This window comes from Maylandia zebra, linkage group LG2 (assembly GCF_041146795.1).
Source record: "Maylandia zebra isolate NMK-2024a linkage group LG2, Mzebra_GT3a, whole genome shotgun sequence".
NCBI lineage: Eukaryota > Metazoa > Chordata > Actinopteri > Cichliformes > Cichlidae > Maylandia > Maylandia zebra.
Genome location: NC_135168.1, coordinates 48,158,330 through 48,176,370, shown reverse-complemented (window position 1 = coordinate 48,176,370; position 18,041 = coordinate 48,158,330). Strand labels below are relative to the sequence as shown.

Below are 18,041 nucleotides of genomic sequence, written 5' to 3'. Positions count from 1 at the left end.
TAAAAATCAAGAATATGGGATACTGTTTGTCCGTGATTTTTTGTTTTGTTTTTGTTCCCTTTCCATAGGATCATGTTCTTTGATTTCTCCAGTGCTTTTAACACCATCCAGCCACGACTTCTGAGAGACAAGCTGGAGCTATCAGGAGTGGACCAACACATGTCCCAGATACTGGACTACCTCACAGGACGCCCACAGTATGTGAGGACACAGGGCTGTGTCTCTGACACGCTGGTCTGCAGTACGGGGGCCCCACACTGTGCTGGCACCGTTCCTCTTCACCCTCTACACCGCAGACGTCTCCATCAACTGCCCACGCTGCCACCTACAGAAGTTCTCTGACGACTCTGCCATAGTCGCCTCATCACAGGTGAGGACGACTCAGAGTGCAGACAGTGGACTCTGGACTTTGTGGACTGGTGTCAGCAGAACCACCTGCTGATCAACGCCGGGAAAACCAAGGAGCTGGTGGTGGACTTCCGGAGACGCTGACCCACCACACTGACACCGGTGAACATCCAGGGAGTGGACATTGAGATAGTGGACTCCTATAGGTACCTGGGTGTTCACCTGAATAATAAACTGGACTGGAGCCACAACACTGATGCTCTTTACAGGAAGGGTCAGAGCAGACTCTACCTCCTGAGGCGGCTGAGGTCATTTGGAGTCCAGGGAGCGCTTTTAAAGACCTTCTATGACTCTGTGGTGACATCTGTCATTTTTTACAGTGTGGTGTGTTGGAGCAGCAGTTTATCTTCAGCTGAGAGGAAGAGGCTGGATAAACTCATCAGGAAGGCCAGCTCTGTTCTGGGATGCACCCTGGACCCAGTGCAGGTGGTGGGAGACAGAAGGACTCTGGCCAAAATAACATCTCTGATGGACAGAGTCTCCCAGCCCATGCATGTAAATGTTGCTGAACTGCAGAGCTGCTTCAGTGACAGACTGCTGCATCCTCGATGCAGGAAGGAGCGTTTCTGCAGGTCTTTCCTCCCTGCAGCTGTCAGACTGTACAATCAGAACTGCTCCCAACAAACGTGGATGTTTACATCTGCGCTGTAACTGCAATAATTTAATCAACCGATTCGCACTACAACCTGGTTTGCCTCTTATTTGTAGTTATTTTTATTTAATTTAATAACTGTACTCTGTTTATAGTAACCATTATCCTTAATGTAAATATGTAAGAAAAATTGTGTATGTTTCTGTTCTGTGTCCTGTGTACTGTTTGTTTGTATATGTGTCTTTCTGGCTGCTGTTACAACCACATTTCCCGTTGTGGGACAATTAAAGGATTATTCTATTCTATTCTTCTAAGACAAGCCTTTGTGTTCCTTTTCTCAACAGCTGACTGTGGCTAGTAAAACTGAACTCAGCTTTCCAAAAAATATGGTTAACCACAGTGAATTCATAATTTAACAAGTGGAGTTGGTGTATTTTTTCATATGGTAAGTTTTGATAGCTTTTTCTTCCCCTTGATAAATCAAGTCATGATTTATATGGGTCATCTTTTTGTAGTATAAAATAAATAAATGAACACTTTTTCACATAAAGCATATTTTTTCCTGCTGGTGAATTTACAAGACGAGCATCGAAAACAAAAACTGATAGAAGCATAGAAACTCTTCAAGAAGCATCAAATACTAGAGCAAACTACGGCTTCAAAGAAATTCCTGGTCAGATGTCAAAACGAATGGTCCAAACAACGGTTTGTAAAATATCGCGATATCTGTTAAAGCAACGCCGAATACTTCACGTCACAAGTCACGTGTGTGTTTGTGAAGCTACAGTGGCGTTCACATCATCAGTTTGGCCATAGATTCGCAAAATGGACACAGATTATGCTGAATAAACCTCACCACAGAAAGGTACTGGGTTCTATGAGCACTCCATTTAAATGTACGCTCTAGTCAGGTGTTTCTAAGTGAATTAAAATGTTATACGGCACTTGTTACCTACGAGGGCTCAGGGTTACTAGCTCACGGTGTTGGCTAGCAAGGTTAGCTTGTTTGGTACGTAACCGCCGGGTTATCTCTGTGAGTGCTTGCAAGCAGGTACGGGGTTTAACTGACATCCGTGTCAGTTAAACGCTTGTTTGCAGCCATGCTAACGTAGTTGCTTGGTGATACTGTGTGGACGTGAGAGGCCTTAATCTGTCAGAAGTGGGTTACGTTGACGTGCGGACTGTCTGTGACTCTTGCATAGAAAGTTCCTGTGCGTCAGTACCGATTCCCGCTACAGCGAGGATGTTTCCCAGCCTGGCCGCCCACAGACCGTGGCATGTTTTCCGCAGGGTCTCATTGCAACAGAGATCGTCCCTGTCACAGCGGCCCCCGAGGTTTCCGCAGCTGTGCCACGGTGAGCAGACTTTCACGTTAAGGTCATCTGTTCATTCTCTTAAGGCTTGGTGTTTGTTTGAGAGGGCATGAAAAGGCAAGTTGTGATTGTGTTGCACAGGTTGGCAAAGCGGAGGGCTACACAGCTTATGGTTCAGCCTCCCAGACTGCCGTGTAGTTTCTCTAGGGTTGGGCAAGGTCCAGTATTACTCTACCTCTGATACCGGTAAAGATGGTCCCCCAAAACCACCATCAGGTGATGCCCCCTCTGCAGCAAAGGTTGTATCTGGTGCTGCACAGGCCACCCCAGAATCACCAGGTAAGAAACTTGAAGATTTCCATAAGCTCCATAAATTGTAGCTGTTGAGAGACTTGATTTAAACCATTGTGATGTGCACAGGTTTTCCTTTATAATCAAGCATATTTTTGTATTTGTTGCTTCTCGTGTCAACACAAACAGTAGGAAACAGTTAAATGATAAATGTATGATGTGAGGAATGTGCAGTTAAGATACATTATTTGTTCTAATAGGTGCAACACCTCAGGGTCTGACTAAAGCAGAGACAATTCAAGTGAAAGGTAAAGAACAACATTTGTCATTCCATCACGTTAAACTCATTTAAAATAAGAATGTGGGTGTGATCGGGTAGCTTGAATTTAATTTCCCACTGTGGTCACATGCAGTTCGTGCTGTCCTGAAGAAAAGGGAATATGGAGCCAAATACACTCAGAACAACTTCATCACTGCAGTCAGAGCGATGAATGAGTTCTGCCTCAAACCAAGGTAACTCCTCGTCCTCAGTTGTTTAACATTCAGTGTTTGATTTATACAACAGCACCAAATTGTAAATCATCAAAGCTAAGCTGAGTGTTTTCTGCTAACTTAGATGCTGGTAGACAAATTTCTTTTGGTTAATAAGGATGTGTGCTGCTGTGATTAACTAATGTAGGACTGCCTTGTGCAGCATGGGTCTAACTTAAGTCTTACCCTCACGTCTTCACAGTGATTTGGAACAACTCCGGAAGATCAGAAGGCGCAGCCCCCATGATGACACAGAGGCTTTCACTGTCTTCCTGCGCTCAGACGTTGAGGCCAAGTAAGTGTTAAACACCTCTGCTTTCCATCTTAAGCACAAATACGTTACAACACCTCCCAAACTATTACTGCTTAATCCAGAGACTTCACTGATATTTTTCTCTTAACCCCTGTTAATTCAGTTATTTCTCTTTGTTATTAGAGCACTAGATGTTTGGGGAAGCCATGAAGCTCTGGCCAGAGAGAGAAACCTCAGGAAAGAGGTGGAGAGAGAGTACCAAGAGAGTAGGTTTTTATCTTTGGTCTTAATCCAAAACAGTTCAACAGGCTTTGAAATTTCAAAACTTTTTGCTAATTTATAGAAAACATTGCAGTTGGAATACGTAGCCACAGTGTACTGAGTACACTCTTTTTGCTCACCATATTACTCTAAAACCTCTGACAAACGCTCACGTTGTTAGATCTAATGTACTGAAATATTCCAGTTCTTCGCACTCAAAGCCTGACACGGAAAATAAATATTTGTCGGGACACCCTAACACAATAAAGTTAACATGTTATAGATCATTTGTCATGTCAGCTGTGATATACAAACTAACTGTCTGGCCATCAGTGTTAAAGAAACTCAGAGACAAAGACAAGTGGCTTTGAAGCGTATACGGACTAAATCTTAACATTTAAAAATTATACCTAGCAGTCAACCTTGAGTTAGGCAAGTGTGGAGTTAACAGTGACAGCAGCCATGCTCACATGCACAAAAGTAACAAGATTAAAAGCCTGACCTGAATAAAAACGCTAGATATGAATGCACCAGTGGGAAGGTTCTGACCCATCTGTGCTCCTTTGGATCAAAATGTCCTGCCAGTTATCCTTACTGTGCATGTCTGTTTCGTCAACACAACAAGAATGCAGTGTAGGTCCTTTCAAAGATGAAAAATAAGTCACAAATGCGGCAGAGAGGAGAAACTGAAATCTACGCAGCAAGGTGAGGATAAAAGTAGAAAATCATCGGAAGCGCAGCTACTACTACTGTTTCCAGAAAGTCAGGCAATCCAGTGCATGTCAAAATGATTTACTCTATTCAAATGCTTCATGCATGTAAACACACACAACAGTGAAGTTCTAATCCGAAGCTTGATTTTTGGTGACAAAATGTTTAACAGCAGCCATGAAATAGCAGGTGGAAACATGTATTAATGATGACATTGTTGTTTTTTTTTATTTATGTGAAATGATTCTGTCGTTTGTTGGTCTGTGAACTAATCAGCTTTGTTTTGCCCTTTTTTTCTTTATTTTAAGATATTTTTCGGAATCAGCGCTTGTTGCAAGAATATAAAGACTTTTGGGGAAACACTAAGGTGAGCTCTTTGCTTCTATTGCTGTAATTGTTTAGGGGTTAGAGCAGATCATCTACTAAATGAAAGGTTGATGGTTCGATCCCTTTCTGGTCCACTCTGCAGGCCAAATATCATTGGGCAAGATGCTAATCCCAAGTTGCTCCCTTGGTGTATGAATGTTAGATATAAAGCACTTTTTTTTGTGTGTGTGAACGAGACAAGTTGTATAAGGTCCTGTGAATGCTCAGGTAGAGTAGAAAAGCGCTATATAAGAACCAGTTCATTTACTATTTACATAATATTACCAGCTGTCCATAGCATGATAAGTAATGTTAATCTACCCACGTCCAAGTTCTTTGGATAAAATAGTATCAGTTGGTGTTTACCTGATCTTTGCCCCTGTTAGAGAGGTCACTGCATCTCTGACACATTCCTATTATCTGTTGGCATTCACACAGTCCCCCTTTTTAGTCTACGATGCTGACATTATTTCAGTGACTGCACTGTTCTCCATTTGTCTGGAGCGTCATGGTATTTTCTATACTCTACTAGTGTGTTACATCCTGACAACAACATACATACATCTTCTTATTTGCTTAGCAACCTAAACTAGGGTTTTTGGATACCTAGAGCATGTACTGCAGTGCAAGTTCAGCATACATAGGATAGCTTTTCCACATTACTCAAAGGTGGTTATTAATTCTCAAAGTCAACCCGGGGTTTCCCGGGGTAGACCCATCACAAACACACATCTGCTGATTTGTTGTCTAGTGGTGTCTTTTACGAACAAAGAGTAGTTGGGTCACAGCTCCTCAGCCTTTAGTATCAAAAGGGACATTTTTGAGCACACAAAAATTTGCATGGAGCCACAAATCATATATGAGCCCAATAACGATCGTAGTAATATCATCCTCTCAAGTGGCCACGTAGCAGCGGGCCATTTATGATTATTTGGTATTTAACTGGTATTTATCTGATGCTTTTCTTTTTCTGTACAGTAATACATCTTGCATTTCAGAAATGAAAGAACTAAAAAAAAAAGAATATAGTTGTATATGTGCTCTACTTTGAAATTGGTCACTTTGGTTTTTACCTGTGTTTGTGCAAATTAATCTGATTTAAAGTGGGCTGCCTAAAACAGGAAGCACCCCACAAGGTTTAAAATGGTAAAAGTAAAAAGTCCAATCCAGCAGCCTTGGTAGCAAAAGATGTTGGAACCACAGGTTCAAGACAAGTTAAATACATAAGGCATGTTATAGTGAACACAACTGCTGCTGCCAAACCAGTGTGTTTGTATGAATGTGAGCAGGTGTATCTAGATGAAGGCTGTAAATTATGACCAAAGATAATAATGATAATAACAAGAAAAACTGATAATGGTAATAATCAGTAGTAGTAAGTAGGTTTTTTTGTTTGTTTTTTTTAAAGATGTTCAAGAGGTACAAACAAATTCAGATACCAAATTATTAATAAATTACTGATTTGTGTGTGAACTGTTCGTACGCAGGATTTATGCACAGATTGGTGCGTACACAGTATTTGTTTTTGAGGCTCAATCTGTGCTGCTTTGTACCCCTGTGTATCCCAACAGGACAGAATTGAAGGCCATAGGTTCCCTGCACTTAGAATGTGTTTATTTAAGGGAACTGTTTAGATGGTCTCTAAAAACTATAGACCCTCTTTTTCTTTTTTATCTGCACACTGTGGGCCACTGGATCTTCTAGGAATGGTGATGGTTTCGTATCTGCTGATCTCGAGTAAAACCTGCTCAGGTTAAGTTCCAGTGGTGGTGTAGCACCTTCATATGTTAACACTGAAGTCATCTCGTTAAGCCTGTAATCCTGCTTCGTAGTACAGGTCTTATTTCCTTTTAACTGCAGAGTAATAATGTCTCTTATCTTTCATAAAGCCACGATCAGGCCAGAGGACAACATTTCTACAAGGGCCAGGGAAGGTGGTCATGGTTGCTATTTGCATGTAAGTTGTTTCACCAGTCTCCCTCATTCATGAGTGCATTTTCGTCTTGTGGCCAAGTCTTTCTGCACTCAGCAGCTTTGCTGAGCTCTTGCACACACAGTGGGAGGTATTGGATTAGAGAGAGGAGCTACGGGTCTGTTCTCAGCAGGGTTACTACATACAGTATGCTGGATAAGTATCAGAAGGTGCAAAAATAATCAAACGGCAAAACAGAAATCGCTGCGGATGAATAAAAGTGCAAAACATTCATGTGAACTCAGATGAGAAGTAACTTGTAAAGACTCCCCGAGAAATGCACACATTTCTATTAGGAATTGCATGGAAACTGCATGCATCATGTGCAGTCCTGTGGCTTATTAAGTTAAGGTGATTGTGTTAGAGAACATGTGCAGTCACATGTAGCAAAATCAGTATGAAATAGGAGAGTGGTGAGAGGCTCACTGGACTGCATAGTGCACATGACAGTGATTGAGAGGCATTAGAATAGAAATTGGAACAATTTACACACAATGTTGGATTAAAACAGTTTTTAAGAAATGGGTTTCAGTGCAGGCAACCTGATAAATCTATAAACCAATTTAATCAGAACTGTTGTTGAGCTTGAAATGTGAAACTTTACATCTGTGTGCCCGGTGAGCTCTTCACTTATTTATGTTCTGTTCTCAGAAATGGGCTGAATTTCTTTTTCAAGCTCCTGGCTTGGGTCTACACTGGATCAGCTAGCATGTTCTCTGAAGCCATCCACTCTTTGGCCGACACGTGCAACCAGGCTCTGCTCGCTCTGGGAATCAGCCAGTCTGTCCGCAACCCAGATGCCGTGCACCCGTAAGTGTTACACCTTCCTGTACTAATTAAAAGAAGAGGTTCAGTGCTCGCCAGAAAAGGAATAAAAGCAGTAATGTGTCAAAGTCAGTTGCAGCATATTGTCAGCACCCAAATATTAAATTTTCTTGCACATTACTAACATTGGCACTACAGAAGTATAGAAATGTAGAAACATTAGATACATTGATGTGGATACTTGCTAATAAATAATTCATAGAAGGGAGAAAGGATTTGGAAAAGACACCCACACCATTTTTTTAAATTTTTGGAGATGAGGATGCACATAGTGAGTATAAGTAAGCCATTTTCTCCAGGTAGGTCTTTTGAACTTTCTTATGTAAATTTATAACTTTACTTTCAGTGGTAAAAAACATTTAAAAGGTTTTGTGTCCTTATGCAAAATAAATCTACAAGGCTTTTTTCCCACCTTCTAAGTTATCCGTTTTCTATCTATTTGTGAAGTTTCATGACATTGCAACTAATTATGAAGACAGTAAGAAAAAAAAAGAGTTTTTTGCTATGATGGTGAGCAGATGTGCCCACAAAACGTCTTCTGTGGGTACCTCAGTGTCGCTCGGTGTGCCTGCTTCAGCTGATGATTGACTCTTTGAGGCTGCGGCGGGTGTCACATCTCTGTTATTGCTCTACATAAAAAATGGTGGAGTAAATGTTGGCTGTAATTGAGCGCCATTGCTCTGTATTTGCTTTTTTGTTCTGATATTTAGATATGGCTTTTCCAACATGCGCTACATTGCCTCCCTCATCAGTGGGGTGGGCATTTTTATGATGGGAGCAGGCCTCTCTTGGTACCACGGCATCATGGGATTGCTGCACCCGGAACCCATCGAGTCTTTGTTATGGGTGAGTGTCTGTGTTGACTCAAATTATTCAAAACAAATTTAAAAAACATTTCCCGACATATTTTTTTCTTCATTGCAGGCTTACTGTATTTTGGCGGGCTCTCTGGTGTCTGAAGGAGGTAAGTTATAGTAATGAACCAACAGATCAGATCAGATATTGCTCTGCAGCTTGTTCTCAGACATCTGTTTCTTTCTCAGCCACATTACTGGTTGCCATCAATGAGATAAAGAGGAGCGCCCGCCAGCAAGGATTGTCTTTTTATGAATATGGTACGTACAGATCAGTTCATATCTGTCTTTACACCTGGCGCTACAATTTATTCCAGGTCAATGTGGCAAATATGTGCTCATTTTGTTTGGGACTACAATGTCCCAACTGCAAAAACGAAAGCATCTTATCTCAACATGAATAACTGAGCAAAAATATTCTTTGGATGAGATTATGCAGGTTAACTTGTCTTTGTGTGAATATAATCCAATGAAATTCTCGAATGAGATTAAATAAGTGCAAACTGAGTTACACATATTACAGTTATTGTAATATGTGTTGAGAAAAGTGCTCTGTATATAAATATTAGGATTAAAATGCTGTGTCCCACAGTTTCTGTTACATTAGCCCACGGTTCATAATTGCCTTTAGCATTCTTGTTTGAAAGGGTGAAAGTGTTAAAGAAAAGATCAAATGATATCAATATATTAGCAGTTTATGACTATTTGTGGAAAACATGGCAGTAATTTACATGATGATCATCTGTACTTGTCAGTGAATTATCTCCTTTCCTTTCATAGTGGATGCTAAAGTGTATCCTGTGCTAAAAGCATTAAAACAGCTGCTATTATGGCTGCCTCTTAGAGATTTCCATGTTAGGAACTGCTATTTGACAACACGCATGTTTTTGTGTTGGTAAGTAGCCACATGTATGATTGTGCCTTTTAACTTAAAGAAAATATGTATGGAAATAACTCGAGATTTTGTTGCGATTACACTTACAGCAGGATGAGGTGTAAAATGAAAATAGTGTGTTTTGTCTTGCTGTGTGTAGACGGCATCACTGAGGCAGAATTAATTTGCATATTGCAAAATAAAGTCAGAAATCTGAAAATTCAGCTATAAATAAGCTCTCGTATTATTTCATGTGTGCAGTGATGCAGAGCCGAGACCCCAGCACCAATGTGGTGCTGCTGGAGGATGCTGCTGCTGTACTGGGAGTTATCCTGGCTGCTGGTTGCATGGGACTCACCTCACTTACAGGTAAATACATGAGTTGTCATGTCTCGGTTTTATAATGTTTCTGATCTTTTGGACTGGAGTCATTAACCTGAATGTTTACTCGCTGACCCCAGGTAACCCGGCCTATGATAGTTTGGGCTCTCTTGGCGTTGGCACATTGCTGGGCACAGTCTCCGCCTTCCTCATCTACACTAACACAGAGGCCCTGCTGGGACGCTCCATACAGGCTGAGCGCGTGCAGAAGCTCACAGAGTTTCTGGAGAACGATCCTGCTGTAAGGTCAGCAAACGCACACGCGAACCTCCTCGACTGCAAAACATGAACTCGGTCTCGATTAACTCCGAATCTGGATGATTCGTTTTGATAAATTGAATCCTCCCACAAACAAGTGGTCAAGATTAAATCAACATGCAGTGAACAGCAGTTCAAATTAAAAATGACCCTTTAACCAGTTTCACTGGTTTCTTTTATTTGTTGCATTTGCATTTGGATCGTTTTGTGTTGTAGCAGATTCCCTCCACTAAGATCCGTAGTTTTTCTGTTTCTTCCATTGAGATGTTTTATTGTGTTGTTGGCAGGGCCATCCATGATGTGAAGGCCACTGATATGGGACTGAGTAAAGTGCGCTTCAAGGCTGAAGTTGACTTCGATGGCCGCGTGGTGACACGGTCTTATCTGGAAAAACAAGACATTGACCAAATCCTCAACGTAAGTTATCTTGTTTTAGTATTGATGTTTGTACTCAGAATGAGAGCAGTTTGTGGACTGGATGTTTGGCCACTGCTATTTTTAGTAGTTGCTTTAATAACTTATTAATAAACACTATGCAAATAGTTTTTTTCTGTATACAAGATTCTAATCTGTTCCCTGAAGTTATTTATCCTGTGAACACAGCTCATCGTGTTGAGCAAACAGTTCATGATCATTTGCATGTAGAAATCCTTACTTCTCTAAAAACGTCAGATGTACACAGCCACCTTGAGTCCTGAAATATAAAAGAACTAATCCTGTTAAATGTCACATTCTTGTGTCTTCCACACATAAATGTGTAATTATCATCTGCAGGAGTTATTGTCCTTGCAGGCCATGAGCTATGCAGTGTGTCATATAGTTCTTCAGTATGAATTCCAGTGATTACTGATCTTTTTACACAGACATCAGTTGCTTCAAGTATGTTCTTGACATTCACTGGTGAAACAAAATCTTTGAGTTTAGTGCGGTGTGCATCTGACGTTGTTAAAGACACTTTTTTATTATTATTAATTATCGTATGGTGTTTTTGCTGTCACTACATTCCTCAAAGTTCAGACAGTAATTGGGAGACCACACCAGATTTAAATAAAATCTAAGTTTTATTTAAATCTGTTTTATTTAACACAAGCACCCAAGAGACAGACATCACATGACATCACATGGCTGAGCAGGTGGGCCATGTTTTATAGCCTTGAAGGCACAGATGAGCTGCATTAGCCAATGATCACTAATAGCAGGCTAGGACCGATGTCATGAATGTTGACCCGTATCTTTACTGACAAAACTACATGTTTGTGTTTGTGTCTCTGCAGGACATTCAGCGGGTGAAAACCCCGGAGGAGCTGGAGAACTTCATGCTGAAACACGGAGAGAACATCATCGACACCCTGGGAGCTGAGGTGGACCGGTTGGAGAAAGAGCTCAAAGTACTGAAATATACATTTCTTTGCTATTCTAGTTTGTTGTTTGTCTCATGCTGTTACAGAGTGCAGCAGGAAAAAGTCATAAAATCTGGGAATGACTTTATTTTTTCATGCATCACGAAACACTTTTGGTGCCCAAAGAGGTCATGGCCTTAGACCGGAGAAGGATCACCAGTATTGTGATGTTTAATACATTTTTTGTAAAGTTGGGTTTAATTTGCTCAAGTTTAAAATACATTTTTGTTACTTAAATGGCAAAAAGGGGAATGCTTAAAGTTCTCCTAAGGCAAAAGAATCTGTTGCATGAATTGAGAAGATGCAGACCCTTTGTGTTTGTATTCGTAGTCACTCCCTCCAGATTCCTGTTTTAAGCTGGGAAACACTCAGGATGAGCTCTCATATCTCAGTCACTGAGTTCATTATAATAATGTCCTTGTTAAAATAATTGCAGCAGCTTTTCAGATTTTGTAAAGAAATAAGAAATATCCCACTTGTGAATTTGACTAAGAGTGTTGTCTGGGAAATCGAACATGATCCCATCTCCCAAAAAAGATCCATTTCTGATCATCCAGCCATGGTGTCGTTCATTTAAAGCCTAACGTTGACAATGTTGCTTCTGGGAATTGCATTTACATATCAAAAACATAGATTTGGTGGCGGTTTGATAAAGAAAAATTATACGCTTTTTTTCACTCAGACATTATTTTCAGCAAAAAACATCCTGTTAGCTTTTTGTGAAGAGGATCGCAGTGATCCAGGCTTCCAACCTATCATAAGCCACAAACCTCCGTTTTCACCATAGAATGGTATTTTTAAATAAAAGTATTTGATTAAGAATTGCAAGTCAAGTTTGTGCGTAACTTTGGTTTTGTGCCTCTACAGCAACGCAACCCAGAGGTCCGTCATGTAGACTTGGAGATACTCTAACATCCCGAAATGCCATGAAGAAAAAGCTGGAAGGACGGCCACGCCTGCCTCTGCCTCTCTTTCTGACTACAAAACAAACACGGACAACAAACCCGCACAACTTCTCAAGTCTTACTGTAGAATAGTCCAGAAGGATGAGCACAGACAGTGTTCGAGCAGCTATGCCCGAACTTCAGTCTGGGACACTGTGAGTTCACCCTGCCAGAGATCCGCTTTCACATTCCAGTGCGAGTGTTTCTGGCAGAAGACTAACGGCTGTCATTAGGCTCCTTGAATTTCACTAGAAATTCGCACACAAACTACGACAGCGTAGTCCACTGGCTGGTTGCTTAGACTCACATTCCTCCATAAAAGTGTCATGATGTGGGCTCATGTCTGTGTCTAAAGCAAAACCGAGAACAGGACCAGTGTCGTTTACTAGACTTGTACCACAGTGACAGAGTTTCCTTTATTAGTGCAAAAGGAAACCAAAGAGCTACAATTTCAACCCAGACTTATTTAATGACCAGACAATGTTAGAGGGTTTTTCTTTCTGTTTCCTTTTAATGTCAAAACTGAAGACGGTGCGATGCCGCAGGTTCTCTAACGAAGACAGAATTTGTGTTGAATAGATTTTTATTGCGATTAAAGAAAGTCAAATGGTATTATTGAGATATTTAATAGGTAGAGTGAATATAGTAGGACTTGATGTTATGAATACAAGTTGTCTAACCTGGATTTGCAGAGTTTCCGCCAGAAAAGTTGACAGGCCTGACCAGCAGTGCTCGATAAGTCAGGGTTTAAAGTTTCATCACTTTTTTTTACATTAGATTGGCTTTACATGATTCACAGTTCAAAATAAGCCAGACTGTATCCTACACTGGGCCTTGGTGCAGGCCCTCATTGCATCCTCAGTCTCAAATGAGCTGTTTTATCCTGGTTACCTTTAAGCTAACAGTCTTTTGATTGGCTGCCCTTCAGCAGATGGCTTAAACGTGTGGGCGGGGCTTCTCTGCTCACAGAGCTGTGTTCCTGCGATGGCCATTTTGGGAATACTGGCTCGCTATGTCATCATACATAGCAAAACAAAAAAGAAAGCTTCTGGCACACAGGGGTTACTTGTACATATGCCGACCTCATTCTTTGAAAGCTTTGCCATGTTTAATATGATCCTCCACCATATATATAGGACAGAATGACAAGCATAGGAGCCTTTGTGACACTGAGGAACTGTGAACAGCTAGCACTACTTTTTCTCTCCAAACACAAGCAAGCAAACGGTCTGTATCAGCAGGAGAGCCCCAGATCAAGATGAAATATGCTCACATAATCAAATATCAGCTGAACAACATTGTATTAAGGCGTAACGTTTGTCCTAGTCTTTTTACTTTTTGTTTTTACTTCTTGATTCTGCTAACTCGTTCAAACAGCTGTTTTATATGTATAAAGCAGCTGGCAGAGCTGGTAGCCTAATAAGATACAGTAGCTAACCTAACAGTTGGCGCTGTTGCCTTTAAGAAAAATCTGAAATACTTGGTCTGGACCACTGGGCTTGAATACAGTGTTGGAAACCCTGCACTGTATTATTGTTTTCATTTAATGGGTTATAATCTTAAACGAGCTCTGATGACGACATCCTTCCAAGCCAATAATAGGCACTGACTTTACATCTCTAAACGCTGTTCTTAGGGTTAGAAATGCTCGTCTTGTCACGTGACTGATTGTATTGTTCCAAAGATAAAATGCAGAAGGAGTGGAAACGTCCTTGCCTCTTGTCCACCATGTATAAATAAGAGATCTTTAATGAAGACAAGTGGACCAGCTACCTTTTATTTCTTTTCTTTTTTTCTTGAAGTCCACCAACAGCTGAAAACTTACAGGCATCGTCACCCTGTGGAGCATGTGGCAAAAAAAGAAAAAGTTGTGAAGTTACTCCTTCATGATGTATCTGTTCTGTATAAACCGGACTGTGACGGTGTTTTTGCTTGTCATTCTTTGTTGCCGCTGACACATGATCGTCGTGCTGTCATGCTTCAGGAGGGGGGCCGGAGTCATTTCGCCTCGGTTGGGAAGGCAGATCTGTGTTTTTGAAGGGGATTGTGAACTGTTTCTTCTTGGGTCATAACGATGACGCTACTGTTGAAGGACATGGGACGAATATGAGATAATTTATTAAATTATTTTTGGTTTCCTTTTGTGTCGTTTGTTTGAATTCTCTTTTGTTTTGAATGCTGTGCCAATATTCATTGGTGTTGCTTGTAGAAGCTCCACACTTTCTTTCTCCACACTTACACACACACACGGAAAAAACCTAAATAACTTTGTAGGTCTTGGAAAAGGCACCACCAGATGTGTTTATCTTGCTTTTTAGAAACGTAGAATTTAAAGCATTGTTTTTCCCCGAACTGGATTCCTGTTTAAAGCTCAGATGGATGACTGGAATGTAAACCCAAGTCCATTAGATGGTGCAGTTGTGGGGATGAGAGAGGGGGGCACTAGCCTGTTCGCTGACGTCAATAAAAACAGTCATTTCCAACCAGTCTGCGCATTGACCGACCGTTCAAAACATTACGCACAGCATCGCGGCCGGACCACGCTAGACTGCTCGACTGAAATAATTTTTCGCCGAGCCTGGAGGGCGGACGATCTCCATTTGCAGGTTTTTCACCGTTAAATGTTGTCTTAAATTTTTGGGGTGTTGCGCGCATATCGGTGTCATGTCTCGTCATACCATTCCCAAGTCAGTTGTGCCACTGCCCATCCTGTTTCCTTCCATGTCTCCCCTCAAACAGAGAGAATCGCTTGTGCATGTGTAGCTAGAGAGAGAAAAATAGATCCTCGGGCTGAATCGGCTCATTTTTATTAAAAGGGAAAAGAAACCTGCGTCGAGGAGCGTCTTTCTTGTCTGGAGATCAGCACATAGATCTTCAGCCCTCTCGCAGCCTCCTGCACGCCACATCGCCGCTTTCAGTCATTTACAGACAGATCTTGTCGGCGCCTTTTTTTTTAAAACAAAAACGTAAAGAAAAAATGTAGCTGCTTTATGTTATTATTTTCGATGTATCCTGTTTCCCCCCCCTCGCCTCCATCAACCCACAGATGGGGGCGCAGTTAACCTGCACAGTTGGGGTCTCAGATTTTCATGAAGCCTCTCCTCCATCACCACAAGCCTGTGGTTACAAAACCCCGAAACCCATTACTCTTCAGCGCGGGGTTGAATTCAACAAACGTAGCGTTGTAATCATCTCTCATCACTCCTGCAGAAAATCTCAACACTGTGTATTTGCTTTCACGCGGGCCCACTGTGTGTGCGTAAATGTGTGTTTTTTCTTTCTGACGCCCCCCCCCCCCCCCCCAAATGATCGATTTGGTTGCTGTTTCAATCACAGGTGAGGAGCATCTAGAATAATCCAGGTCGCGTATGATGGCACGAAAAGTCTTCATGGCGGATGAGCATCATCACCCTGCTCTACGCTTTTAGCCTCTTTACAGTGCTGCCTTGTCTAATCATGTTCAAGCAGCATTGTACAGGGCTATGACAGCATAGAGAGCTGTGCGGCTCGGGCACTGCGTTTCCCTGACCCCGTGGATGGCAGCCAACTAATGACATCATCCGTTTAAAAACACAAACTGCGAGGACTGCATGTGATCTGCCACTGAGCTGTGTCTTTTAGGTTCATGCTAATTTAGTTAAAGGCGTACATGCACTGCATTACGTCGGACTGTTAAAACGTGTGCACATCAAGAGCTCATTGGGTTGAATTATCCAGATTTCTTTGTTAGTACCATCTGATTGTGCTGCTTCTGCATGAACCCAAGTCTCTTAACATGTAGGCTCCAGTGCATCTGATTTACTGCCAAATAAACCTCATGCTCACAGCCAAATATATCAGGTTTTTAATATATATATATAAACAGCAGGGTCTGTTCTCTAAACAACTTGAGGGTTTTGTAGATTTATCAGCACTGCACAAAAATGTAGTTAAAATGCTTTCATTGAATATGGGTGAGGTTTATGTCTACTTACATTTTGCCTGCCTAGTTTTACTGATATCATGACGGTGCCTGTGTGGAGCCAGTTCTGCTGTGGCGCCTTTTGAAAACCAGTCTATATTCTGAAAGATTTGAGAACCTTAAATTATGTGAGGAAAATTGCAGTAGTTACCATGGGCAGAAAATTATGGTAACCAGAACCAGCTTATCTATAATTTCTTGCCCCTCCCATAGCCTCCGACTTCAACAGTCTCTAACCCAGCAATCATGGGAAGGAAGCTTTTTTGGCACTGGGTGCTCTTTTCGTAAAAGGAAACGCCTGGAACTGGTTCTACATTGGCATCTACACTGAACTGATGCAAAATGATTATCTCATAAAATTCTGTTTTAATGTATGTAATATCATGGAATATAACACAAAAAAGATCACAGATCCCAAATTTCCAGCTATTTTTCATCAGTAAATATACAGAAACACCTTCAGATGGGCTATAAAAGTGCCCTCTTTAAACATTGATATTGATTTTTCCACTAATCATCTACTTAGCTCTGTGACTAGAATAGTAAAACCATGAGAAGCACAAACCCTGTTGCTACATAAGCTATTGTTTGTGATGGATCGCCAGAGCTTTAAATAATGAGGTCAGCATATGTAAAGGATCCACACAGAAATTCAAACTGCTCCAATCTTTTGTTTGTCACGGGCAGCCGATAAAATAAAGGTGGTTTAACATAAGGTTGAAGTGAAGCAGGAATTATTTTGATTTGTACACAATAACAGAATTATTTCTTAATATATAAAAATTACTAGGGTCAATATTATTGAAAAACTGACCCTTTTATTGAGCCATAGCACAAACTACTGTGTGTAATGTGATGTTAAAACCGAGGGTCAAGTCAGGTCAGTGTCAAGAACTAGAGTGAGTATCATCATCAAGAAATTCAGAGAGAACCACACAGTACAGAAGAAGCCTGGCAGAGGTGGGAAAGGAAAGACTTCAAAGACTCTGGGAATAAAACTAGTGAGAGATGTGTCTAAAGACCCCAGCGCAGCTGCCAAGATGCTGGTGTGTGACTTAGTCAAGTGGAATTGTAGTCTCAAAGAAGAGAATCGCTAGAATCCTGCACAGGGATTGACTCGCAGACCAAGAAAAACTCCATTTCTGCAGAAGAGATATCTTCAAGCCAGACTGAAGTATGCTAAGGACAACCAGAGAAAGGGTGTGCATACTGGAAGCACATCCTTTGGTCAGATGATCAGAAGAGCACTTTGGCCTTGCTATGTTTGGAGAAAGAAGGGAGATGTGTAGAACCCAAAGAACACTGTCCTCACAGTGAAACAGTGATAGGACACCGTGCTGTGGTGACACTGCATAGCATGTGGAACTAGGAATCTCATCAAGGTGGAAGGAATTATGAAGAAAGAAGGGTGTGTCAAGATTTTGTAAGATACAAACCTGAGTCTCAGTCGTCCTTTTGCTTGCCAGTATGACAATTACCCAAAATATATATATATATTGTTCTTGGTAAGAAACTCCATACCTGTAACTTCAAAGTATAGTACACAGGTAAACTGTGCTTCATGTCAACATACAGACTTCATGGCTGGGGCTGGAGCATCTTCTACAGAACTCCATGTTCTTAGTCGTTTAGGTAATTCTTTATGTTCGAGGTTGCCATGAGTACAAACATCTGAAGTGCCTGAAGCATTTGCACAGTACTGTGTATGAATTTTTAATGCTAGGTTTGAACAGTACTTGCCTGTAAACAACGTTCCAGTTTGCTGCCTTCTGCTGGCTGCAAACTGAGCGCTTGACTTTCACTCCTGGTGCTGAGTGTCTGTTATCCCGGACTCTGTCTGATATGG

General features: G+C 41.3%; 1 protein-coding gene across 1 annotated transcript; it reads left to right on the top strand.

Moving 5' to 3' along the window:
• Positions 1-1,742: 1,742 nt before the first annotated feature.
• On the top strand, positions 1,743-14,082 carry slc30a9 (solute carrier family 30 member 9). The gene is made up of 18 exons (XM_004545815.4): positions 1,743-1,865; positions 2,203-2,355; positions 2,455-2,652; positions 2,865-2,912; positions 3,018-3,117; positions 3,338-3,430; positions 3,572-3,654; positions 4,669-4,727; positions 6,616-6,683; positions 7,350-7,508; positions 8,234-8,369; positions 8,448-8,487; positions 8,567-8,638; positions 9,513-9,620; positions 9,713-9,878; positions 10,178-10,307; positions 11,165-11,278; positions 12,158-14,082. Exons 2-18 carry the CDS (start codon positions 2,244-2,246, stop codon positions 12,200-12,202), a joined length of 1,731 nt encoding a protein of 576 aa, XP_004545872.1. The 5' UTR covers positions 1,743-1,865; positions 2,203-2,243; the 3' UTR covers positions 12,203-14,082.
• Positions 14,083-18,041: the final 3,959 nt, after the last annotated feature.

Bases quoted from the DNA above. Each gene is read 5' to 3' on its own strand.
- slc30a9 (XM_004545815.4), top strand. From the start codon at position 2,244: ATGTTTCCCAGCCTGGCCGCCCACAGACCGTGGCATGTTTTCCGCAGG. The intron at 7,509-8,233 runs GTAAGTGTTACA...TCTGATATTTAG, and splicing joins AACCCAGATGCCGTGCACCC to ATATGGCTTTTCCAACATGC. The intron at 11,279-12,157 runs GTACTGAAATAT...GTGCCTCTACAG, and splicing joins GGTTGGAGAAAGAGCTCAAA to CAACGCAACCCAGAGGTCCG.